This window comes from Cygnus olor, unplaced genomic scaffold (genome assembly GCF_009769625.2).
Source record: "Cygnus olor isolate bCygOlo1 unplaced genomic scaffold, bCygOlo1.pri.v2 scaffold_186_ctg1, whole genome shotgun sequence".
Taxonomy (NCBI): Eukaryota; Metazoa; Chordata; class Aves; order Anseriformes; family Anatidae; genus Cygnus; species Cygnus olor.
Window position 1 is genome coordinate 1 of NW_024429125.1, and position 24833 is coordinate 24833.

Here is a 24833-nt window from a genome sequence, read left to right on the forward strand (position 1 = left end):
GCCCCCCCCTCCATATTTACACCCCCCCCCCCCCCCCGTGGATATTTGCCCCCCCCCAATCACTGTGGGGTTATTTACCCACCCCAATGGGGTATTTACACCCCGGCACATGGGGGGGGGGGGGGGGCAATTACCCCCCCATGGGGGGGGCAATTACACTCTCAAAATAAATATTTACCCCCCCCCCCAGCAAACAAAACTCCCCCCCCAAATAAAATTAAACAACCCCAGGGGAGCAGCTGCCCCCCCCCCCCCGTAAGGGAATATACCCCAATGGGGGGGGTAGAAAGTTACCCCCCCAGGGGTATTTACCCCCCCCCAGAGGAGGAATTGCCCCCTGAGGAACCACTGCCCCCCCCCCCCCCAAGGGTAAATAACCCTTTGGGAGGGGGATTTCCCCCCTAAAATATATAAATGACCCCCCCATAAGGACAGAACCCCCCCCCCAAAATATATTACCCCCCCCCCCCATTTTGGGGTTAGAATCAGCCTAAAAAAAGTAATTACCCCCCCCCCCCGAAAAGGTAATGATCCCCCCCCAAAAGTAAGTACCCCCCCCCCCCAAAAGTAAGTACCCCCCCCAAAGGGCAACTGCCCCCCCCGGTGGTGAGTTACCCCCTCCAGAAGGGGGATTACCCCCCCCCGAAAAGGGTAACTGCCCCCCCAAAATGCAATTGCCCCCCCCCCAAAGGGCAACTGCCCCCCCAGGGGGTGAGTTACCCCCTCCAGAAGGCGGATTACCCCCCCCCAAAAAAGGGTAACTGCCCCCCCCGAAGAGCAATTGCCCCCCCCAGGGGGTGAGTTACCCCCTCCAGAAGGGGAATTACCCCCCCAAAAAGGGTAACTGCCCCCCCCCGGGGGTGAGTTACCCCCTCCAGAAGGGGGATTACCCCCCCCCAAGAAGGGTAACTGCCCCCCCCGGGGGTGAGTTACCCCCTCCAGAAGGGGGATTACCCCCCCCCCAAGAGCAATTGCCCCCCCCCCAGGGGGTGAGTTACCCCCTCCAGAAGGGGGATTACCCCCCCCCAAGAGCAATTGCCCCCCCCCCAGGGGGTGAGTTACCCCCTCCAGAAGGGGGATTACCCCCCCCCAAAAAGGGCAACTGCCCCCCCCCCGGGGGTGAGTTACCCCCCCCCCGGGGGGGCGCTTACCCCCCAAGGGGCTGCATCCCCCTGCCCCAAACCCCCCCGTACCCCCCGTAACCCCCCTGTAACCCCCCCGTACCCCCCCGTAACCCCCCCAAACCCCCCCCAGAGGCCCAGAGGCCCCCCCCCCAAATAAAAAGCCCCCCCCCCCCCCCCCAAACTCACGGCGGGGGGCCGGATCTTGCAGATGCCGCTCTTCTCGGCGATGGGCCGGATCTTGGCGATGTAACCCAGGGGGTCGCTGAACTCCGCCCAGCTCGGCTCGAACACCGGGCACTCGGGGGGGGGCAGAAAGTCCTCGGGGGGCTCCAGCTCGCCGGGAACCGCCCCCCCCCCCCCCCCGCCGGGGAACCAACTCGCCCCCCGGTCGCCCCCCCCGGGGGCTGGGGTTGGGGGGGGCGGGTGGAGGACCCCCCGCTGGGCCCCCCCAAAAGGCCGCCGGGCTTTGGGGGTGGCGGCGCCGCTGTCGTCGGCGGCGGCAGCCCCGGGCCGCCCCCCCGCGCCCCCCCCGCCGCCGCCGCCGCCCCCCCGCTCCTCGGAGGCCTTGCGGGGGCTTCGCTCGTCGGCGGCGGCGGCGGCGAGGGGGGGGCGCCCCCCGGGGCCCTTCCCCCCGCCCCCCCCGGCCCCGGGCCCGGTTTTCCCCCGCGGCTCCCCCCCAGCTTTAGGCCCCCGCGGAGCCGCCGCCGCCGCCGGCCTCTCGTCCCCCGCCGCGGCCTTGGAGGAGGAGGAGGAGGAGGAGGCCGAAGGAGGCCGGGGGGGGGGGACGGGACACCCCGAATCGGGCTGCTCCGCCGCCCCCCCTCCTCCTCCTCCTCCTCCCCCCCCGCCGCCGCCGCCGCCTTCCTCCCCCTCCTCTTCCTCGCCCCCCTCAGGCGCCGGGGGGGTGCCCCACGGCGGAGACCCCGCCGCGGCCGGCCCCCACTCGGCCCAGCCGCCCCCTACCGCCGCCGCCCCCCCCCCCCGCTGCTGCTGCGGCTCCTGCTGCTGCTGCTCCCCTTCCTCCATCCTCCCCGCCGCCGGGGGGGCCCTCGCCGCCGGGGGGGGAACCCCTCACGGGGCCATGGGGGCCCCCTCACCGGCCTGCCCCCCCCCCGCTCCTCCTCCGCCTCCTCCTCCGCCTCGCCCCCGGTGCCGGGGGGGCGAGCGCAGCCGGCTCCTTCCCCACCCCCCCCCCCCCTTTCCCCCTCCTCCCTTACTCCTCCTTCTCCCCGCCGCCTCGCCCCGGGGAAGCGGCGCCCGCCGGCCCCGCTCTCCGCCCGCCTTCAAGCCCGAGGCCTGCCCGGTCCCCCCAGCCGGGCCGCCGCCGCCATTTTGTGTTCCCTCCTCCTCCTCTCGCTCCCCCCCTCCCCCCCCCTCCCCAGCCTCCCCCGCGCACTGCGCAGGCGCGCACGCCGTCCCGGGGAGGTGCTGCGGCTCGCCTCGCGGTGACGTGTCCTTCCGCCGCGCGAGGGGAAGTGGGGGGCGGGGGGGGCGCAGAGCGCCGCGCCGCCGCTGCTGGCTCCGAGGGGGGGAGGGGGGAAGAGGGAGGGGGGCTCCGGCCGAGGAACGGCTGGCGGAGGGCGGCGGGGGCGGGAGGAGCGGAGAGGAAATAGTCCCTAGGCTCCGCCCCCTCCCGGCGGCGGAGGGATCCTCCCCTCCAGGCTCGCCTCCGCCACTGGGTCAGCGGAGGCGCCGGAGCTTCTTGCGCACGTTTAAAGGGGCGCAGCGCGCATGCGCCGCCCGGGGGAAGGGGGGGGGGACGCCCGCGGCGGGGCGGGGCTGCGGCGTGCGATGGCCACGCCCACGTGGGCGTGGTCTGAGAAAGGCCCCGCCCCCCGAGGCGTGCGGCCCCGCCCCCGCGGCCGCTCCGGCCCCACCCGGAGGCCTCTATAGGCCCCTATAGGCCCCTATAGCCCCCCCCAATAGGCTCCTATAGACACCACCACCACCACCCCATAGGCCCCTATAGGCCCCTATAGGCCCCCCCCAAGAGGCTCCTATAGACACCACCACCACCACCACCACCCCCCCATAGGCACCTATAGGCCCCTATAGACCCCTATAGATCCACAGCCCTGCGGCCCCAGAACCCCAACGCCACGTCCTATAGCCCCTGGTGCGCTGTTACAGCCCCTATAGCCCCTATAGCGCCCGGGTCCTTATAACCCCATGACCCTATAGCCCCAGAGACCTATAGCCCCAGAGACCTATAGCTCGTATAGCCCCATTACACCCCACAACAACCCCAGCATGTCTATAATCCCAGCCCTCTATCACACCAGGCCCCTATAGCCTGGAACCCTCCTGGCCCTTATGGCCCTATAGTCCCTTCAACGTATAGCCCCACAGCCCTATAGCCCCTACCACAGCCCCTATAGCCCTATTACCCCCCCAGCATGTCTATAATCCCAGCCCTCTACCACGCCAGGCCCCTATAGTCCCCAGGTCCTTATAGCCCCACGGCCCTATAGCCCCACAGCCCTATAGCCCCCACCACAGCCCCTATAGCCCTATTACCCCCCCAGCATGTCTATAATCCCAGCCCTCTACCACGCCAGGCCCCTATAGTCCCCAGGTCCTTATAGCCCCACGGCCCTATAGCCCCACAGCCCTATAGCCCCCACCACAGCCCCTATAGCCCTATTACCCCCCCAGCATGTCTATAATCCCAGCCCTCTACCACGCCAGGCCCCTATAGTCCCCAGGTCCTTATAGCCCCACGGCCCTATAGCCCCTTCAACCTATAGCCCCAGAGACCTATAGCCCCCACCACAGCCCCTATAGCCCTATTACTCCCCCAGCATGTCTATAATCCCAGCCCTCTACCACGCCAGGCCCCTATAGTCCCCAGGTCCTTATAGCCCCACGGCCCTATAGCCCCACAGCCCTATAGCCCCTACCACAGCCCCTATAGCCCCTATAGGAGCCCCTACAGCCCCTCTCCCAGCCCCTATAGCCCTATTACCCCCCCCCCAGCATGTCTATAATCCCACCCCTCTTATCACGCCAGCCCGCGGCGCCCTATAGCTCCAACCCCCCCCCCCCCCCATGGCCCCTATAGGTGTCCCCCCCGCCCCTCCCAGCCCCTATAGGTGCCCCCCCCCACCCCAAAAAGGGGGCGCAGGCAGGTCACACGCCGTTTATGAAGCATCAAATATACAGTCTCTTATATACAGGGCCCGGCACGGGCGCATGCGGGCCCGGGGGCCGGGGACCCCCCCGGGGGCTGGGGGGGGGGGGGGGGGGGGGGGGGGTTAGGATTTGGGGGGACAGAGATTTTTTTTTGGGGGGGGGGGGGGGGGGGGACGTTAAAGTGCCATGTGACATTCAGCCTGAGCCGGGGGGGGGCCCAACCTCGGCGCGGCCCCCCGGGGCGTGGAGGGGGGGCTGGGGGTCCCCCGGGAGGGGGGGGGGGGGGGGGGCGCGCGAGCAGCCAAACACGAGCCACGTGCAGGTTTGGTTTTTTTTTTTTGGGGGGGGGGGGCGAGAAGAAAGAGGGGGGTGGTTGAAAAGGGGGGGGGGGAGTTTGAAAAGACGGGGGGGGGCTTTGAAAAGGGGGGGGGCTTTGAAAAGACGGGGGGGGCTTTGAAAAGGGGGGGGGAGAATTTGAAAAGGGGGGGGCTTTGAAAAGAGAGGGGGGTGTTTGAAAAGAGGGGGGGCTTTGGAAAAAGAGGGGGGGGGCTTCGAAAAGGGGGGAGGGGGGGGGCAAAAAAATCCCCCCCCCCTTCCGTTTCCAGCATGGCGGCGCCGTCCATCGCTGCCACGAGCGGTGCCTGTCCTCAGCGGGGGGGGGGGGGGGGGGGGGGGTCACACCACGGTGCTGATGCGGTTCCCCCCTTTGGCTTTGGGGGGGCCCTGGCCGGGCTGGCCCAGGGGCGAGGTGGGGCCGGCGGGGGAGTGGGGGCTGAGGGGGGTGTGGGGCGAGGGGGGGGGCAAGGGGGGGTACGACGGGTGGGGGGGGATGGGGGAGTGGGGGGGCGGGTGGTGGTGGTGGTGGTGGTGGTGGTGGTGATGGTGGTGGGGCGGGGGGGGGGGGCCCCCCCACCCCCTCCTCCGCCGCCGCCGCCGCCCCCCCCCTCGTAACGCGCCCCCCGCCACGCCGGGCCCCCCCCCGCCGCCGCCGCCGCCGAAAACGAAATGCTTGGCGGCAGCCGGGGCGGGGGGCGGGGGGGGGTGGTGGTGCGGGGGGGGGGGGGCCGGGGGGGTACGGGTGGGGCAGGCCGTGGTGGGGGGGCGCGGGGCTGTAGAGGGGTAAGGGGGAAAGGGGCTGCCGGGGGGGTCCCGGGGGGGCCCCCCCGCGTTTGCCGGGCCGGTGCAAGGTGTAATGGGGGTGAGGGGGGGGGAAGCCCCCCCCGGGGGGGCCGTGCTGCACGGGGGGGGCCGACAGCGGGGGTTGGGGCCCGCCGTGGAAGCGGGGGGGGGGCGCCGGCGGCGATGGCGGGCAGCGGCGGGGGGGGAGCGGGGCGGGCGGGAGGGGGGGGCTGCTGGGGGTAAGGGGGGGGCGGCGGGGGGGGGCCGGGACCCCCCCCCGCCGCTCCCCCCCCCCCGCCGCCGCCTCCTCCTCCCCCGCCCCCCCCCCCCCCCGGCCCCGTGGCAGTACTGGGCGTGCAGGGCCTGCAGCTTGGAGGGGGCCTCGGGGGCCGGGGGGGGGGCCGGGGGGGGGTGGTGGTGGTGGTGGTGGTGGTGGGAGGACGAGGCCGAGGATGAGGAGGCCGAGGCCGAAGCGGGGCCCCCCACCCCGCCGGGGCCTTGAGGGGGGGGGGGGGGCCGGGGGGGCCTTTTCCCCGGCGGCTGCCGAAGAGGGAGCCCAGGAAGGACGAGGAGTTGGAGACGGGCCGGGGGGGCGCCTTGTAGCCCTCCGGGGCCGGGCCCCCCCCCCCCCCCAACCGGCCCCCCCGGGGGGCCCCGGGCCTGCGGCCTCGGGCTGCTGATGATGGAGCCCTAGGGGAGGGGGCGGGGTCAGAAAGAGGCCACGCCCGTTTTTCCCCCCCACCGCGCCCGTTTCGCCCCGCCCCGCCCCGTTGGCCACGCCCCCCTTTCAGCAAGCCACGCCCACCAAGCCTCCCCCGGGTGTCCCCCCCCCCCCTCCCCGCGGGTCACGTGACAGTAGGGAGCAAGCCCCGCCCCCTCCACCCAGTCTCCGCCCACCCCCAGCTGGGTTTCACGCGAGCCACGCCCCCTTCTCGCTAAATGGCCACGCCCCCTCCGGCAAAGCCCCTCCCAGTTCCCGGATAAGGAAGAAGCCACGCCCCTCCTCGCTAGATGGCCACGCCCCCTCCGGCAAAGCCCCTCCCAGTTCCCGCATATGGAAGAAGCCACGCCCCTTCTCTGCAAAAGCCACGCCCCTTTCTCTTAAGACCAGGGGACCGGACCACGGGGGGGGGGGGGGGGGCGTGGCTTAACGGGGTGTGGCGTGAAAGGGGGCGTGGCGCCCCCCCCCCCACCTCACCTCGATGGTGCTGTCCAGGGACCCCACGCTGTTGCGCCGGCCCCGCTTGCCTGGGGGAGGGGTGGGGGGAACAAAGTGAGGGGGGGGCTTTTTTTGGGGGGGGTCTCACAGTGCACCGCCCCCCCCCCCCCCCCATCAGTGACCCCTCCCCATGGGGAGCCCCAAAACCCTCAGAGAGCCCCCGGGGACCTCACTGTGCCCCCCCCCCCCCCCCCCCGGGATCCCCCAAATGCCCCCCCCACAAGGACCCCAAATGCCCCCCGGGGACCCCAAATCTCCCCCCAGGGACCCCAAATCACCCCCCAGGGTCCCCAAATCCCCCCCAGGGTCCCCAAATCCCCCCCCAAATGCACCCCAATGGTCCCCAAATGCCCCCCCCAGGGGTCCCCAACCCCCCAGAGGGACCCCAAATGCCCCCCCAGTTACCCCTAATTGCCCCCCTGGGACCCCAAATACTCCCCAGGGACCCCAAATCACCCCCCAGGGGCCCCAAATCGCCCCCAAATGAACCCCAATGGCCCTAAATGCCCCCCCCAGGTGACCCTAACCCCTCCCCCCCCGGTGACCCCCCCCAGGTGACCCCATCCCCCCCCCCCCCCCCAGTGACCCCCCCCCAGCTCACCCCCGTCGGAGAGGTCCCGCAGGGAGCTGCTCAGGGCGCTGCGCTTGAGCCCCTCGCCCGGCCCGAAGGCTTCCTCCAGGCTGCTGCGGCTCAGCCCGTTGAGCGCCTCGCGGGGGGGTCCCCCGCCCCGCGCCCCCGACACCCCCTTCTGCTTCTCCAGCTCGGCTGGGGGGGTGGGGGGGGGGGCGGCACCGGTCACCCCAGTGCCCCCCCCAGTACCTCCCAGTGCCCCCCAGTACCTCCCAGTGCCCCCAGAGCATCCCAGTGCATGCTGATCCCCATCCAAGTGTCCACAGTGCCTCCCCCGCAACTGTTCCAGTGCTCCCAGTACCCTCCCCAGCCATCCCAGTGCTCCCAGTACCAGTCCCAGTGCTCCCTGTGACCATCCCAGTGCTCCCAGTACCTACGCTCCCCATCCAATTGCCTCCAGGGATCATACCAGTGCCCATTCAAGTGTTTCCAGTGCTCCCAGTACCATCCCAGTATCCTCATTCCCCAGCCCAGTGCTCCCAGGACTGCCCCAGTGCCCATTCAAGCGCTCCCAGTGCCCGTCCCAGTACCCCCAGTGCCCCCATTCCCCATCCAATCACTCCCAGGAACCATCCCAGTGCCTATCCAATTGCTCCCAGTGCTCCCAGTGCCCATCCCAGTGCTCCCAGTGCCCCCATCCCCCATCCAATTCCACCCAGAGATCATCCCAGTGCTCATCCAGGTTTTCCCAATGCTCCCAGTACCCATCCCAGTGCTCCCAGTGCTCCCAGTCCCCATCCAAGCACTTCCATTCCCAATCCAACTGCCCCCCAAGACCATCCCAGTGCCTATCCCAGTATCCCCAGTGCTCATCGCAAAACCTCCAGAGCTCCCAGTCCCCATCCCAGTGCTCCCAGTCCCCATCCAAGCATCCCTGGTGCCTCTCCCAGTTCTCCCAGTTCCCCCTCACTCTCCACCCGGTACTCCTCCATCTCCTACACTTGACCATGGACTCATGGAGGGGCCCCAGTGCCCATCCCAGTGCTCCCAGTGCCCCTAATGCCCATCCCAGTGCTCCCAGTGCCTGTCCCAGTGCTCCCAGTGCCCCTCCCAGTGCTCCCAGTCCCCGCTCACCCTCCACGCGGTACTTCTCCATCTCCTGCACCTCCGCCACGGACTCGCGCAGGTCGCTGGCGAAGCGCAGCCGGTCCTGGGGGCTCGGCGCGTTGAAGACGATCAGCACCTTCCGCTCCCCGCCCGGCGCCGCCGACAGCAGCTTGATCCCAAACTGGTAATCTGGGGTCAGAGGGCACGGGGGCAGAGGGCACGGGGTCAGGGGGCACGGGGGAGAACAGGGGCCAGGGGATGGGATGTCCCGTGGGAAACGCTGTGGGGCAGGGGAACAGCCCATGGGGGACATCATGGGACGTCACATGGGGGACACCATGGGACACCCTATTGGGGCCACCATGGGACGTCCCATGGGGCAGAGGATCATCCTAATGGGGACACCATGGGCCGTCCTCTGGGGGGACACCATGGGGCAGAGGGGCAGCCCACTGGGGACACCGTTGGACATCCTACTGGGGACACCGTGGGACATCCTGTTGGGGACACCACAGGGCAGAGAGGATCATCCTGTTGGGGCCACCATGGGACGTCCCATGGGGCAGAGGATCATCCTAATGGGGACACCATGGGACATCCTCTGGGGGGACACCATGGGGCAGAGGGGCAGCCCATTGGGGACACCGTTGGACATCCTACTGGGGACACCATGGGACATCCCATGGGGGACAAACATCCCATGGTGAACCCCATGGGGCAGAGGGACTTCCAGTGGCGGACCCCGCGGGATTCACGGGCAGGGGGGCATCCCATGGGGGTGCCGTGGGGCAGGGAACCATCCCGTGGGGCGCCGTGGGGCTCACAGGCATTCTGGAAGAGCTGCATGTGCATCTCAACGAGGGGGAAGCTCTGGCGGAAGCTGTAGGTCACCAGGATCTTCTTCTTCTGGAAGATCTTCGTCACCTGCCAGGGCACCGGGTCACCGGGGACCCAAGCGTCTGGGTCACCCCATGGGTGTCCCCACCCCAGGGACACCCCCGGCTCTCCAGGGCACCCAGCTCACCACCAGCAGGTCGTTGAAGAGGAAGACCTCACGCTGGTGCAGCCCCAGGCGCTGAGGCCGGTTGGGGTCGGGGACCTCGTAGAGCTGGCAGCAGCACACCAGGCGCCGGTGGGGCAGGGACAGCACCTGGGGGTGGGGGCGGGGTCAGTGCTGGGGGCGGGGCCTCAGCAGGACACACCCCCACGCTTCCTGGGCCCACCCCTTGATGATGATGGCATCCTTGACATTGGTCTGGCCCATCCATGGGGTCACCTAGGGTGTTCCCCATAGGGTCACCTAGAACAGTCTCATAGGGTCACCTAGAACATCCATGTAGGGTCACCTAGAACGTTCCTCATTGATCATGTAGAGCATTCCCTATAGGATCACCTAGAACGTCACCCATAGGGTCACCTACAGCATCCCCCATTAGTCACCTAGAACATCCCCCATACAGTCACCTAGAACATCCCTCATAGGGTCAGCTAGAATGCCACCCTCTCCCCCCACCCTGGGACACCTAGGATGTCTCACATAGGGTCACCTAGAAGGTCCCTCCATACAGTCAACTAGAACATCCCCCGTTGGTCAACTAGAACATCCCCCCTTGTGTCACCTAGAACCCGTCCCATCCCTCGGGTGGACCCACCGGCTTCTTGCCGACGATCATGCGCTCAACGGCCTGGACCTGGGAGACGTGGTCGTCGTTGGTACGCAGCTCCCGGCTCTGGATGCGCTGGTAGATGCCCACCAGCATGTCCCGGGGGATGTCCTCCCCGTTGTCCACCCCTGCGCGACACCCGGCCCCCGCTCTAGAACCCGCGGTCCCAAGCAGGGGAGGGGCGGGGAGGGGCAGGACCACGATCCTCACCTCGGAGGTTCTTGATGAAGTCCTCCAGCTTCATCTTGCGCTCGGCCTTGACGCTGGGGCTGTACATGTCAGTGTTGAGGAGGATGATGGCGAAGGCCAGGATGAAGATGGTGTCCGGGTTGCGGAACTGGCGCAGCAGGGGCGCGTTACACACGCAGTAGCGCTGGCTGTGGGGCGGACAATCCCCACGGCCCATGGGGTCAGGGTGCCCCACGGCCACCCCCACATGGCCAGGACGGCCTGGGCAAGGGGGCTTCTGCACCCCACAATGGTCCCAGCACGGTCAAGGCCCCCTTGTGTGGGGGAGTACCACTTCTAAAGTCTTCCCAGTCTAAAGGGTCACCTAGAACATCATTGCATGCAAAGCACTAACCCTAATGTCTCCCCTCTTGGTCCATAGGGTCACCTAGACTGTCACCCAGTCCCATGAAGGCCACCACCCCTAGTGTCTCCCCGACTTGGTCTGTAGGGTCACCTAGAACATCACCCAGTCCCATGAAGGCCACCACCCCTAACATTTGCCTGTTGATCTTTAGGATCATCTAGAACATCACCCCATGAAACATGGGCCACCACACATAAGATCCCCCTCTTGATCTATAGGGTCACCTAGAACATCACCTGGTCCCATGAGGGCCACCACCCCTAAGATCCTCCTCTTGATCTATAGGGTCACCTAGAACATCACCTGGTCCCATGAGGGCTACCACCCCTAACATCTGCCTCTTGATCCATAGGATCACCTAGAATGTCACCCCATGGAACACAGGCCACCACCCTTAGATCCCCGTCTTGATCCATAGGGCCACCTAGAACATCACCTGGCCCCATGAGGGCCACCACCCATAAGATCCCCCTCTTGATCCATAGGGCCACCTAGAACATCACCCCATCATCCCTTACCTGAAGGCCTCGATCAAGCGCTCGACCTTCTGGGCCTCCCCCTGCACCCGGATGTGGGACTGGAACTTGCGCAGCGCCTCGTCCAGCTCCATCCCGGAGAAGTCCATCTCGTCCACCACACAGCTGCGGGAGAACCCCACAGCCCGGAGGTGGCCTCGGTCCTGAGGACACCCCTGGTCCTGGCATGTCCCCCCCACGTTCCGGTGCGTCCCCCGCTTACTCGAGGACGTCACGGTTGAACTGCTTCTGGCGGTTGCCGAGGAACTCGCCGATCATCTGCCGGCTCAGCCCCTTCCTCTCCAGGATGAAGTGGGCCACCCCCACCGGGGTGTCTGAGAGGAAGCCCCTCTCGATCAGGTACTGGATCCCCTTCTCCGGCTTCCTGTGAAGGAGGCGGGCGCGGGGTCACCCCAACTGCTGTGGGGTTCCTGAGCCGCCCAGACCCACCCTGGGGATGCTTGGGGTGACACCGTGCCCTCTGCGGAGCATCACTTTGTCCTGGCAAGAAGATCACCTGGAACATCGACTTCTGGCTACAGAGTCACCTAGAACGTCACCGTCTCCTGGCCATAGGGCCACCTAGATTGTCACCTTGTCCTGGCTGTAAGGTCCCCTAGACCTCACTTTGCCATGGCTATGGAGCCACCAAAAATGTCACTTTGTTTTGGCTGGAGGCTGGTCTAGGATGGCAACCTATCTTCCCTATAGGATCACCTAGAACATGACCATGTCCTTCCATTGCACCATCTAGAACATCACCATGTCATTCTATAGCACCATCTAGAACATCACCGTGTCTTTACTAGAGAACCACCTAGAACAACACTCTGTCCTTGCTATAGGGCCACTGAGAACACCACCATGTCCTTCCGTAGGACCACTTAGAACATCACCTCATCTTTACAATAGAGTCACAAAGAACGCCACCATGACCCTGCTGTAGGGTCACAAAGAACAAAACCACGTCTTTAATATGGGGCCACCTAGAATGTCATTATGTCTTTACTGTAGAGTCACCCAGAACACCACCATGTCCTTCTATAGGGTCACCTAGAACGTCACCTTGTCTTCATTAAAAGACCACCAAGAACATCATTTCATCCCTGCTGTAGGGCCACCAAGAACATGACCGTGTCTTTAATACAGGGTCACCTAGAACACCACCGTGTCCTTCTGTAGGACCACCTAGAACATCTTCATCTCCACCATACAACCACCAAGAACGCTACCCTGTCCCCCACCATAGGGCCACCGAGAACGCCACTTAACTCCCCCATACGGCCACCAGCGCCCATCCCATCTCCAACATGGGGCCGCCAACCCCCCCCCCCCACGACCCCCCGTATTTCCCAGCTCCCCCCTCACTTGTTGAAGAGGTTGAGGCCGATGCGGTACTGCCGCCGCTGCACCACGTCGTTGTTGAGTGCCGGCGAGTCCCAGCTCTGCCGCGGCTCCCGCTGGTATGTGGCTTTGCCGGGGGGGCCGGTGGGACCGGGGGGTTGTGGGGGGGCTGCGGGGGGTGGGGGGGGTGGCGGGGGTGGCCGCCGCAAGCTGTCATGGGATGAGGAACCCGAGGAGCAGTTGAGGGTCTCATTGGAGTTGGAGCTGCTCCCCAAGCTCTCGTTGTCCCCCTCTGAACCCTCCTCGGCGGCAGGGGGGGGTGGGGGAGGTGGCGGGGGGGGAGCGGCAGGGGGCGCAGCGGTGGGGGCTTCGGGGTGGAAGCAGCGGTGGGGGGGTCCGGCACGGGGCAAGGTGCCCCCCCCGGAGCCTTCAGGCTCGTAGGGACCCCCCCGGTTGATGGAGCCGCGGTCGGAGCGGTCGCTGAGGTCGGCCGAGCTGTCGCTGGGGGGCTCCACGGTCAGCAAAGGGGGGTGCCCCCCCCCGTGCCCCCCACCACCACCACCCCGGCCCCGGCACTCTAAACAGGGGGGGCCACGGCGAGGGGGTTCCTCAGGGCCCCCCCCCACCCAGCGCTCAGATGGCCCGGGGGGGTTAGAGGAGGGGGGAGGCGGAGGTGGGGCGGGGGGCAGTGGGGGGCCCCCCCCGCTTTCTGGGGGGGGCTCGGGGCTGGGGGGGCGCTCAGGGGAGCGGGGGGAGCCAGGGAGCCCCTCGTCCAGGTAGAGGGTGACGTCGCTGGCAGAAGTGGCGGCGCTGTCGGCCGCAGGGGGGGCTGGCGCCCCCGGGGGGCCCCCCCGGCCCCCCCCCAGAGCCTCGTCGATGGAGGCGGCCAAGGACTTCACCTGCGGGGATGGAGCCCCCCCAGCATCAGCCCCCCGCCTGCGTTGGCACCCCCAGGACCCCCCCCCTCCCCCAGGACCCCTGTGTCCCCCGGGACCCCTCTGACTGCCAGCCCCCCCCCCAGTGTCACCTGTGATCCCCATGAACCTCAGGGCCCTGTGCCCCCCCCCAAGTCACCCCGTGACCCTAAGACCCCCATTGACCCCCCCATGAACTCTGGTGGCCCTGTGACCCCCCAGGTGGCCCCCAAGTCCCCATGACCCCACATGACCTCCATGTCCCTCTGACCGCCCATGGCCCCATGGCCCCCACGGCCCTATAACCCCCCCTGACCCCTATGTCCCCATGACCCTCATGACCCGCCATGATGACCCATATCCCTATGACCCCCATGACCCCCCCATGTCCCCCATGACCCTATGACCTCCCATGGCCCTATAACCCCCATATCCCTATAACCCTCATGACCCTCCCATGCCCCCCATGACCCCCCCCAGCCCCCCAGGCCCCCCCTACCTGCTGCGCGAACGCCTCCTCCAGGTCCGCCCCCCCGGGGCCAAAATCAGCGGAGGCCGAGAGCTGCCGGGGCGGGGGGCTTCCTCCACCCCCCCCGCCCCCCCCTGCTTCAGGGGGGCCTCCCCCCCCATCCAAGCCGGCCCTACAAGACCCCCCGTAGCGGGGCGCCCGGCGCGGCCCCCCCAGCACCCCCTCGTCCAGCGAGGCGGGTTTGCCTTGGAAATAGGGCGGGGGGGGCGGGGGGGGCCCGGGGGGGCCGGGGGCGGGGGGGCCGCGGTCGTACTCCTCGAAGGAGAACTGGAGGCGGAGGCCGGGGAGGGCCAGGCGGCGCGCGCGCCCCCCCTCGCTGCGCAGCCGCTCGAACTTCTGGGCCATGCGGTAGCGGCGGAAGGCGGCCTGGATGGTGCGGGCGGCGCGGCGCGTGCGGAAGTAGCCCCCGTACTTGCGCTCCAGCATCTCCACCTGCGGGGTTTCAGGGTGGGTGTTTATGGGGTTTTTGGGGGGGTAAAGGGGGGGTTGGGGAGGGTATGGGGTTGTGGAGATGGGGATGGGGGAGTGGAGGGGATATGGGGGCGTGGAAGGGGATATGGGGTTGTGGTTGGGGATATGGGGTCATGGTTGGGGATATGGGGTCGTGGTTGGGGATATGGGGTCGTGGTTGGGGATATGGGGTCGTGGGGTCATGGAAGGGGATATGGGGTTGTAGAAGGGGATATAGGGTCGTGGAGGGGGAGATGGGGTCATGGTTGGGTATATGAGGTCGTGGTTGGGTATATGGGGTTGTGGTTGGGTGTATGGGGTTGTGGTTGGGGATATGGGGTCGTGGTTGGGGGGAATATGGGTAGCGGGTGAGATGGGGAGGAGGAGATGGGGGTATGGGGTCGTGGTTGGGTATATGGGGTCATGGTTGGGTATATGGGGTTGTGGTTGGGGATATGGGGTCGTGGGGGAGATGGGGATGTGGTCATGAAAGGGGATATGGGGTCGTGGTTGGGTATATGGGGTCATGGAAGGAGGTATGGGATCATGGAAGGGGATATGGGGTTGTGGAAGGGGTATGGGGTCGTGGTTGGATATATGAGGTCATGGAAGGGTATACGGGGTCATGGTTGGATATATGGGGTCATGGAAGAGGATATGGGGTCATGGGAGAGATGGGGAGGAGGAGACGGGGATATGGGGTTGTGGTTGGGTATATAGGGTCATGGTTAGGCATATGGGGTCATGGGCGAGATGGGGAGGAGGAGATGGGGGTATGGGGTCGTGGTTGGGGATATGGGGTCGTGGTTGGGGATATGGGGTCGTGGTTGGGGAGATAAGATCATGGAGGGGGAGATGGGGTCATGGAGGGGGAGATGGGGTCAGGGAGATGGGGATGGGGGCGTGGAGAGAGAGATGGGGTCATGTAGTGGGAGATTGGGGTGAGGGCATGGATGGGGACATGGATGGGGACAAGGGAACGGGGACGTGGGTATGGGGTCATGGACGGGGAGATGGATGAGGACATGGGGTCATGGATGGGGTCATGGGTTTGGGGAGAGGGACATGGGAATGGGGCCACGGACAAGGGGAGGCAGACCACATGGGGCTGGGGACTACCATATGGGGATGGGGACCACCATATGGGGCTAGTGACCATCGTATGGGGCTGGGGACCACCACATAGGTTTGGGGACCACCTTACGGGGCTAGGGACCATGATACGGGGCTGGGAACCATCATATGGGGACGGGGACCACCACATGGGGACAGGGACCATCATATGGGGCTGGGGACCACCGCATGGGACTACTGACCATTATATGGGGCTGGGGACCACCACATGGGTTTGGGGACCACCACATGGGGCCAGTGACCACCATATGGGGCTGGGGACCAGCATATGGGGCTGGGGACCATCCCATATGGGGCTGGGGACCATCATAAGGGGCTGGGGACCATAATACAGGCTTGGGGACCATCATATGGGGACGGGGACCACCACATGGAGACAGGGACAATCATATGGGGCTGGGGACCACCACACGGGACTACTGACCATTATAAGGGGCCGGGGACCACCATATGGGGCTGAGGACTACCATATGGGGCTGGGGACCACCATATGGGGCTTGGGACCATAATATGGGGCTGGGGACCACCACATGGGTTTGGGGGCCATAATACGGGGTTGGGGACCATCATACAGGGCTGGGGACCACCATATGGGGACAGTGACCACCATATGGGGACGGGGACCATCGTAAAGAGCTGGTGACCATCCCATATGGCTGGTGACCACCAAACATGGCTGGTGACCACCACATGGGGCCGGTGACCCCCGCGTGGGATTGGGGGGTGCCCCCGGTACCTTCTTGTCCTGCAGGTCGGTGGAGAGCTCGTAGCTGTCGCTCAGAGCCTTCGGCCTCTTGCTCTCCTCCTCCTCCTCCTGCTTGCGCAGGGCCACGCTGGCGGGCTGGGGGGGCAGCCGGGACCAGGCCAAACCCGGGGAGCCCCCCCCGGGCCCCCCCCCGACCCCCCCAGGTCCTTGGGGGGCCGGTTGGGGCAGGCCGCGGTACGGGGGGGGCCGCCCGGGGCTGTCGGGAAGCGGCCCCCCGCCCTCGCTGCCCGGCGCCTCGCCGTCCACGCTGCGGGGACATCCTGGGGTCACCCCCCCGCAGGGACCCCCCCGAGACCCAAACGTCCCCGACGCCCCCATACCCGAAACTTCCCCAGGATCCCCCCCCCCCCAAAGTGCCCCAACACTACCCCTAAGGTGCCTTGGGGCAGCCCTATAGGGGCCGTGGGGACTTGGGGACACACGGACATGGGGACATTGGGATGTGGGGACAGGGGGACATGGGGACACACGGACATGGGGATATGGGGACAGTTGGGCATGGGGACATGGAGATGTGGGGACATGGGGACAGTTGGGCGTGGGGACATGGGGATATGGGGACACACGGACATGGGGACATGGGGACATGGGGACACGTGGGCATGGGGACACGTGGGCATGGGGACATTGGGATGTGGGGACAGGGGGACATGGGGACATGGGGATATGGGGACAGTTGGGCATGGGGACATGGAGATGTGGGGACATGGGGACAGTTGGGCGTGGGGACATGGGGATATGGGGACACACAGACATGGGGACATGTGGGCATGGGACATGGGGACGTGGGGACATGGACATGGGGACATTGGGATATGGGGACACAGACATGGGGACACAGACGTGGGGGCACGGGGACATGGGGGGACACGGACAGGAGGACACGTGGGCATGGGGACACACGGACATGGGGACGTGGGGACATGGGACAGGGGGACACATGGACAGGGGGACAGGGGGACACACGGACATGGGGACAGGGGGACATGGGGACAGGGGGACACATGGACAGGGGGACAGGGGGACACACGGGCATGGGGACATGGGGACATGGGGACAGGGGGACACACGGACATGGGGACAGGGGGACACACGGACATGGGGACACCGCCATGGGAACATGGACGTGGGGACACAGCCATGGGGACAGACGGATGGGGGGGGGACACACAGCCACGGGGGGGTCACAGCCATGGGGACACAGGGACATGGGGAGGGGACACACGGCCACAAGCAGCCCCCCCCAGCCCCCCCCCCCTCCCCCGATTCATTCCCCCCAGGCCCAGACGTGCGAGGAGGGGGGGGATGAAAGCCAGGCCCCCCCCCGGGGGAAAACTGGGGGAGGGGGAGGAGAAATTTGGGGTGGGGAGGAGAAATTTGGGGGGGGGGGAGAAGTTGGGGGGGGAGGAAGATGGGGGGGAAGATGGGGGGTTGGAAATTGGGGGGGGAGGGGGGCAAATAAACCGGGGGGGGGTTGGGGGATGCAGGGGAGGGGGGGGGAAGGAGATTGGGAGGGTCGTGAGGGTTTGGGGGGGGGGTCGTGAGGATTTGGGGGGGGTTGTGAGGGATTGGGGGGGGGTCTTAAGGATTTGGGGGGGGGGGTCGTGAGGATTTAGGAGGGGGGGGCGCGGGGGGGCCCCGACTCACCCGTGCAGCAGGCGCTGCCGGAGCGGCCCCCGCCGCCGGTCGGCGGTGCATTGCAGGCACCACATTTATTATTTTTGGGGGGGGGGATTTTATTTTTTGGGGGGGGTGGGTATTATTTTTTGGGGGGGGGGGGGGGGGTCCCCGCTCTCCTCCCGCCGCACCCGGCCCGGCTGGCGGCGGGGGGGAGGAGCCGGCGGCGGGGGGACCCCCCCCCGGCTCGCGCGTGCCCGGACGCTCCCCACGGAGGGGGGGGGGGGCATAAAAATAAAGGGGGGGGCGGCATAAAAAGGGTGGGGGGCAAAAGGGGAGGGCACAAGGGGGGGGGCACAAAAGGAGGGGGGTAAAAAAGGGGGGGTGAAAAGGGGGGGGGAAAGGGGGGGACACAAAGGGGGGGCACAAAGGGGGGGGATGCTTTTGGGGGGGACGCAACCCGCTTTCAATTGGGGGGGGGGGCTGGAAATCGCTGCCCCCCCCCCCATCAAGGGGGGTCCCCTGTTATGGGGGGGGGGGGGGGGCACACGGAGCTGGGGCGCATGCGCGGGGCGCCCCCCCCCCGTCCCCTCCCTCCCCCGCCCCGCGGGGTGGCGGTCGCCATGGAGACGCGGGGGCGGGGCCGGCGGGTTGCCGGGTGGGGGGGGGTCCCCGGCTGGAGCCCCGCCCCCTCTCGCGTCACCGCCCCCCCCCCCCCATCCCCTCCATCCCCCCAAAAATAGCCCGGAGGAGGCGTCGCCATGGAAACCGCCCCCAAACAGCCCCCCCCCCCCCCCCCAAATGGTGGGGGGGATGTCCATAGGGGCCCCCTATAGGGCCCTGAGGGGCTGTAAGGGGTCCTATAGGGCCCCCTGGGAGCTTGGGCGGCCCCTATAGGTCCCTGGGGACCCGTGAGGTCCCCTATAGGGCCCCTATAGGGTACCTATAGGTCTATAGGGGTCCACACAGCCTCTATAGGTCTATAAGGACCCACGCAGCCCCTATAGATCTATAGGGACCCACACAGCTCCTATAGGTCTATAAGGACCCCCACAGCCCCTATAGGTCTATAGGGACCGACACAGCCCCTATAGATCTATAGGGACCCACACAGCTCCTATAGGTCTATAAGGACCCCCACAGCCCCTATAGGTCTATAGGGACCGACACAGCCCCTATAGGTCTATAGGGACCCACACAGCCCCTATAGATCTATAAGGACCCACACAGCCCCTATAGGTCTATAGGGATCCATGCAGCCCCCATAGGTCCCCAGGGATCTATAAGGGGTCCCTATAAGCCCCGAGAGCCTGTATGGTCCCTGTATGTCCCCAGGGATCTTTGAGGAAGCCTCGAGGCCCCTGTGGTCCATATGGTCACTGGGGACCCATACAGCCCCTATAGCTCTATGGGGATCCATATGGTCCTAAAAGGTCTATAGAGATCCATATGGCCCCTATAGGTCCATGGGGGTCTTTAAGGACCCCTTGTAGGTCCCCTGGGTCCATGTAACCCCTCTAGGTCGGTCCCTATAGCACCCAGACACGTGACAACGCCCAGAGAGCCCCTATGCTGTGCAGCCCACGTAGCACTAAAGGGCCCTATACCACCTTATAGGGCTCTATGGGGCCCCTATAGCCCCTTATGGCCCCTCTACTGCCCCTATACCACCCCATGGGGCTCTATCGGGTCCATATAGCACCTATAGCGCCCTGGGGGGGGGGGGGCGGCAGCACCTATGGGATGGGGGGGGGGCACGGACGGACGGACACGGACACAGGGGCGGGTCACTGTCCCTATAGAAGGGGGGGGGGGAAGGGGAGAGAAAAGACTTGGGGGAGGGGTCACCAGAGGTCATGGGGGGGGCTTGGGGTCACAGGGAGGGGGCTTGGGGTTGGGGGGGGGGCACAAAGGGACACCGGGGGGGGGGGGAGGGGGCACGCAAAGGGGAGGGGATCCCATAGGGCTGCGGGATCCGGTGGATCCCAAAGGATCAGAGGAGGGAGGGGAAGCGGGGGGGGGGGGAGGTGGGGCAGGATCTGCCCCACGGCATCACCGGCGGGTCCATGCCCCCCCCCCCCCCATGTCGTCCCCCCCCCTGTCCCCCCCCCCTCCCCCGGTGTCCCCACTCACGTCTCGCCCTCCATGCTGGCTCGGGGGGGGGGGGGGGGCCACAAACTCCTGCCCCCCCCCCTCCCAACCCCACCCCGCCCTTCCTTCCCCCCCCCACCCCGCCCATGTCCCCCCCCCGCCCCGGCCGGACGCACGGACACAGGCCAGCCGGACGCACGGATGTCCTGTACGGGGTGGGACGGGGGGGCCCTGGCACGAGGAGGCCCACGTGCGCCCGCGGGGGGGGCACGCACGGCCGGCAGCTCGTCACGCAGCCTTGCACGGCGTTGCACACCATTGCACAACCTTGCACGGCATTGCACACTGTTGCAGGGCTTTGCACAACCTTGCACGGTGTTGCACACCATTGCACAACTTTGCACCACGTCGCACAATTTTGCATGGCGTTGCACACCATTGCACAACCTTGCACCACGCTGCGCAACCTTGCACAGCACTGCACACCATTGCACAACCTTGCACCACATCGCACACGCTTGCATGGTGTTGCACGCCATTGCACAACTTTGCACGGCATTGCACATCATTGCACCACGTTGCACAACCTTGCACAGTATTTCACACCATTGCGCAACCTTGCACCATGTCACACAACCTTGCACAGTGTTCCACACCATTGCACAACCTTGCACGGCGTTGCACGGCATTGCACAACTTTGCACCACGTCGCACAATTTTGCACGGTGTTGCACACCATTGCACAACCTTGCACGTTATTGCACCTCCTTGCACCACGCTGCGCAACCTTGCACAGCACTGCACACCATTGCACAACCTTGCACCACATCGCACACGCTTGCATGGTGTTGCACACCATTGCACAACTTTGCACGGCATTGCACATCCTTGCACCACGTTGCACAACCTTGCACAGTATTTCACACCATTGCACAACCTTGCACCATGTCACACAACCTTGCACAGTGTTCCACACCATTGCACAACCTTGCACGGCATTGCACACTGTTGCAGGGCTTTGCACAACCTTGCACGGCGTTGCACACCATTGCACAACCTTGCACAGTGTTGCACGGCCTTTAACAGCATTGCACAACCTCGTACCACGTCGCACAACTTTGCACAGTGTTGCACACCATTGCACAGCCTTGAATGGCATTGCACAACCTTGCACGGTGTTGCACAGCTTCGTGCAGCATTGCATGCAGTTGCATGACATTGCATGGCTTTGCACAACCTTGCACACCATTGCACAACCATGCATGATGTTGCACGGCTTCGCACGGTGTTGCACGCCATTTCACAGCGTTGCACAACCTTGCAGGGCGTTGCATGGCTTTGCACAGTGTTGCACGCCATTGCACGGCTTTACACAACCTTGCACACCATTGCAGGCATTGCATTGCACAACCTTGCACGTTATTGCACAACCTTGCATGGTGTTGCCCGACTTTGCACAGCGCTGCACGCCATTGCACGGCCGTTGCACAACTGTTGCACGGCCGTTGCACAACATACACATCCCTGGGGGGGCTCCCAGTTCCCGGGGGGGGGGGGGAAACATTCCGGTTGCCATGGCGACGCCCCCCCCCCTGCTGTCACGCCTCCCCCGGCGCTGTCATCGCTGTCACCGCCGCCCGCGCCGTCGCCTGGCAACGGCCCCGCGTGCGCCCGGCACCCCGGGCAACGCGCCCCCCCCCAGTGACAACCCCCCTCCACATCGCGACATGACAGGCCCGTCGCGACATGTCGGCCCTGTTGTGACACGGCGTGCTGCGTCGTGACCGGCCAGCCCTATTGCGACAGGCCGGGGCCCGTTGCGACGCATCAGCCCTGTTGCGATACCGATGCGTCGGCGCTATTGCGACTTGATAGGTCTCGTCGCAATATGTCAGCCCTGTTGCGACACGCAGGTCTTGTTGCCATGGCTCAGCCCCATTGTAACACAATGGGGCCCTATCACGACATGTCGGCCCTGTTGCGATATGCTGGCCTCATTGTGACACTCTAGGTCCATTGTGACGCATCAGCCCTATCGCGATATGCTGGCCTCGTCACGACACTCTAGGTCCATCATGATGCATCAGCCCTATTGCGATACGCTGGCCTCATTGCAACATGCCGTGTCCATCATGACATGCCAGCCCTATTGCGATATGCTGGCCTTGTCGTGACACTCTAGGTCCATCATGACGCATCAGCCCTATCGCGATACGCTAGCCTCGTCACAACATGCCAGGTTCATCACTACACACCGGCCCTATCGCGACACGCCATCCCCTGCCACGACACACCAGCCCCATTGCACTGCATCCGCTGCGTCATGACATGCTGGCTGCGTCACAACACACCCGTCCCGTCGTGATAGAACAGCTCTATCACGATATTCACCCCCGCCCCGCACCCCACAGAGCAACCCCAGGGTGAACCCAGGTGTCGGGGGAGGGATCAAGGGGGGGGGGCAAGGGATTTTGGGGGGATTGGGGGGGATTTTGGGGGGGCGGCACTGACCTCACCGTCCTCGAGCTGTCCCGGTCCGACCTGGGGGGGGGAGAGGGGGGGTCAGAGAGCAGCTTCCCCCTCCCCCCAAAAAAATCCCCCCCCCCCTCAAACCGGGCACGGGGCCAGGCCGGGCAGACGGGGCGGCCGCGGGGGGGCCGTGACGCGCGTCCCCCCTCCCGCAGCTCCCGCAGCTGCTCTCCCACGCGATACTGGGGGGGGGGGGGGGACGGGGGGGACATAAGGGGGGGGGTCACGATATAAAAGGGGGGAGGGGCACCGGTCCTTACTTGCGCTGCAGCGTGGTGGCGGGGCTGGTGCTGGCGCTGGTGCTGTGGCCGCCCCCCCCGGGACTGGAGCTGCGGCTCAGGGCCCCCCCCCAGTCCCGCTCCCAGTCGCGGGGGGGGGCCCCGCCGCAGCGCTCCCGGGGGCAGGGGGGGGCGAAGGGCCCCTCCCGGTCCGTACGGGGCTGGTAGGGCCCCTCGCGGCCGCGGTAGGGCAGCTCCCGGTCCATATGGGGGGCGTAGGGGACGTCCCGCTCCGTACGGGGCTGGTAGTGCCCGTCCCGGTCCATATGGGACGCGTAGGGGATGTCCCGGTCCGTACGGCCGGCGTACGGTAGCTCCCGGTCCGTACGGGGTTGGTAGTGCCCGTCCCGCTCCATATGGGGCTGGTACTGGAGGTCCCGCTCCAAGCAGCCATGGTACTGCGCCTCCCGGTCCATACGGGTTTGGTACTGCGCCTCCCGGTCCATATGGGGCTGGTATTGCCCGTCCCGGTCCATATGGGGCTGGTATTGCCCGTCCCGGTCCACACGAGGTTGATACTGCACCTCCCGCTCCATATGGGGCTGGTATGGCGCATCCCGGTCCGTACGTGGCTGGTATTGCCCATCCCGGTCCATATGGGTCTGGTACTGCGCCTCCCGGTCCATATGGGGCTGGTATTGCCCATCCCGCTCCGTACGGCCCTGGTAGGGTCGGTCCCGCTCCTTACGGCTCTGGTAGGGCCGCTCGTGCTCAGGGCGGCTGCTGTAGGGTCCCTCCCGGTCTGTCAACGCCTCGTATGGCCCCTCGCGGTCCAAATGCGTGGGGTAGGGCCGGTCCCGGTCCGTACGCCCCCCATATTGCCCGTCACGGTCCAGATGCTCCGAGTATTGTCCGTCGCGGTCCAGATGCTCCGGGTACTGCTCGTCGTGGTCCATACGTCCCCCGTACTGCCCGTCGTGATCTAGGTGGCCCTGGTAGGGCAGGTCCCGGTCCGTATGGGGCGGGTATTGACCGTCGTGGTCGGGATAGGGCAGGTCGGGCTCGGCGCAGGGCGGGTACGGCCCCTCGGGGTCCAGGTGGTTCTGGTACTGCCCCTCCGGGTCCGCGTGCACCTGGGGTGGGGGGAAATGGGTGGTTGGCACCGGGGCCCTATAGGCTATATGGCCCCGGGACCCCTGAGCTGGTTTGTATGGCCCTGGAACCCCCCCCAAACCTGGTTTATATGGCCCGAGGAACACCCAGACCTGATTTATATGGTCCGAGGGACCCCCAGTGTGCCCCATATGGTCCTGAGACCCACCCAGGCCTGATCTATATGACCCTGGGACCACCCCCTACATGTCCCATGTGCCCTATGACCCTCCTGACCTGCTCTATATGGCCCTGGGACCCCTCAGCATGCCCCATATGGCCCCAAGACCCCTCAGACCTGCCCTATAAGGCCCAGGAACCCCCCCAACCTGCCTGCCCCAGTCCATAGCCCCCCTGGCACCCCTGACCCAGCCCGTATGGCCCCAATAAAGGGGTCTCTGGTCCATACTCCCCCATAACCCTCTCCACACACTCCCACTCCCCTTATAACCCCCATAACCCCCTCATAATCCCCCTTCCCCTCATAATCCCCCATAACCCTTCAGAACCCCCCGATAGCACCCTATAAGCCCCCCTACCCACCCCTGTAACTCCCCCATAACCCCCCCAACCCCCCCATGCCCCCCCCAACGCCCTCCAACCCCCCTACACTGCCCATACTCCCCCATAACCCCCTAAAACCCCTCCCATAATCTCCCCAAACCCCCCATAACCCCCTATAACCGCCCCTGACACCATAAGCCCCCCATACCCCCCCGTAACCCTCTATACCCCCCTATAACTCTCCTATAACCTCTCTACCCGCCCCTATAACCCCCCCATAACCCCCTCTACCCGCCCCTATACCCCCCATAACCCCCTATACCCCCCCAATACCCCCCACAACCCCCTCCAAACCCCCTATACCCCCCCAACCCTCCCATAACCCCTTATAACCCCCGCAAACCCCCTCATAGCCCCCCATAACCCCCCATAACCCCCAATATCCCCCCATAGCCCCTCTACCCGCCCCTATAACTCCCCATAACCCCCCCCAAACCCCTCCATAGCCCCCCCAAACCCCCCCATAACCCCATAACCCT

At 66.1% G+C, this 24833-nt stretch overlaps 1 protein-coding gene across 1 annotated transcript; it reads right to left on the minus strand.

Moving 5' to 3' along the window:
• Window positions 1-1310: 1310 nt before the first annotated feature.
• Window positions 1311-23776, minus strand: LOC121063324 (IQ motif and SEC7 domain-containing protein 1-like; the record flags this gene model as incomplete). Its single annotated transcript, XM_040543738.1, has 16 exons — window positions 22681-23776; window positions 22403-22432; window positions 16154-16430; window positions 13804-14265; window positions 12415-13289; window positions 11270-11431; window positions 11050-11172; window positions 10147-10313; window positions 9925-10064; window positions 9297-9422; window positions 9097-9196; window positions 8300-8461; window positions 7196-7360; window positions 6574-6623; window positions 5787-6065; window positions 1311-1421 (listed from the first exon to the last, which is right to left on the minus strand). Coding segments are annotated over exons 1-16 (4143 nt in total), but the record flags the coding sequence as incomplete, so codon positions are not given.
• Window positions 23777-24833: the final 1057 nt, after the last annotated feature.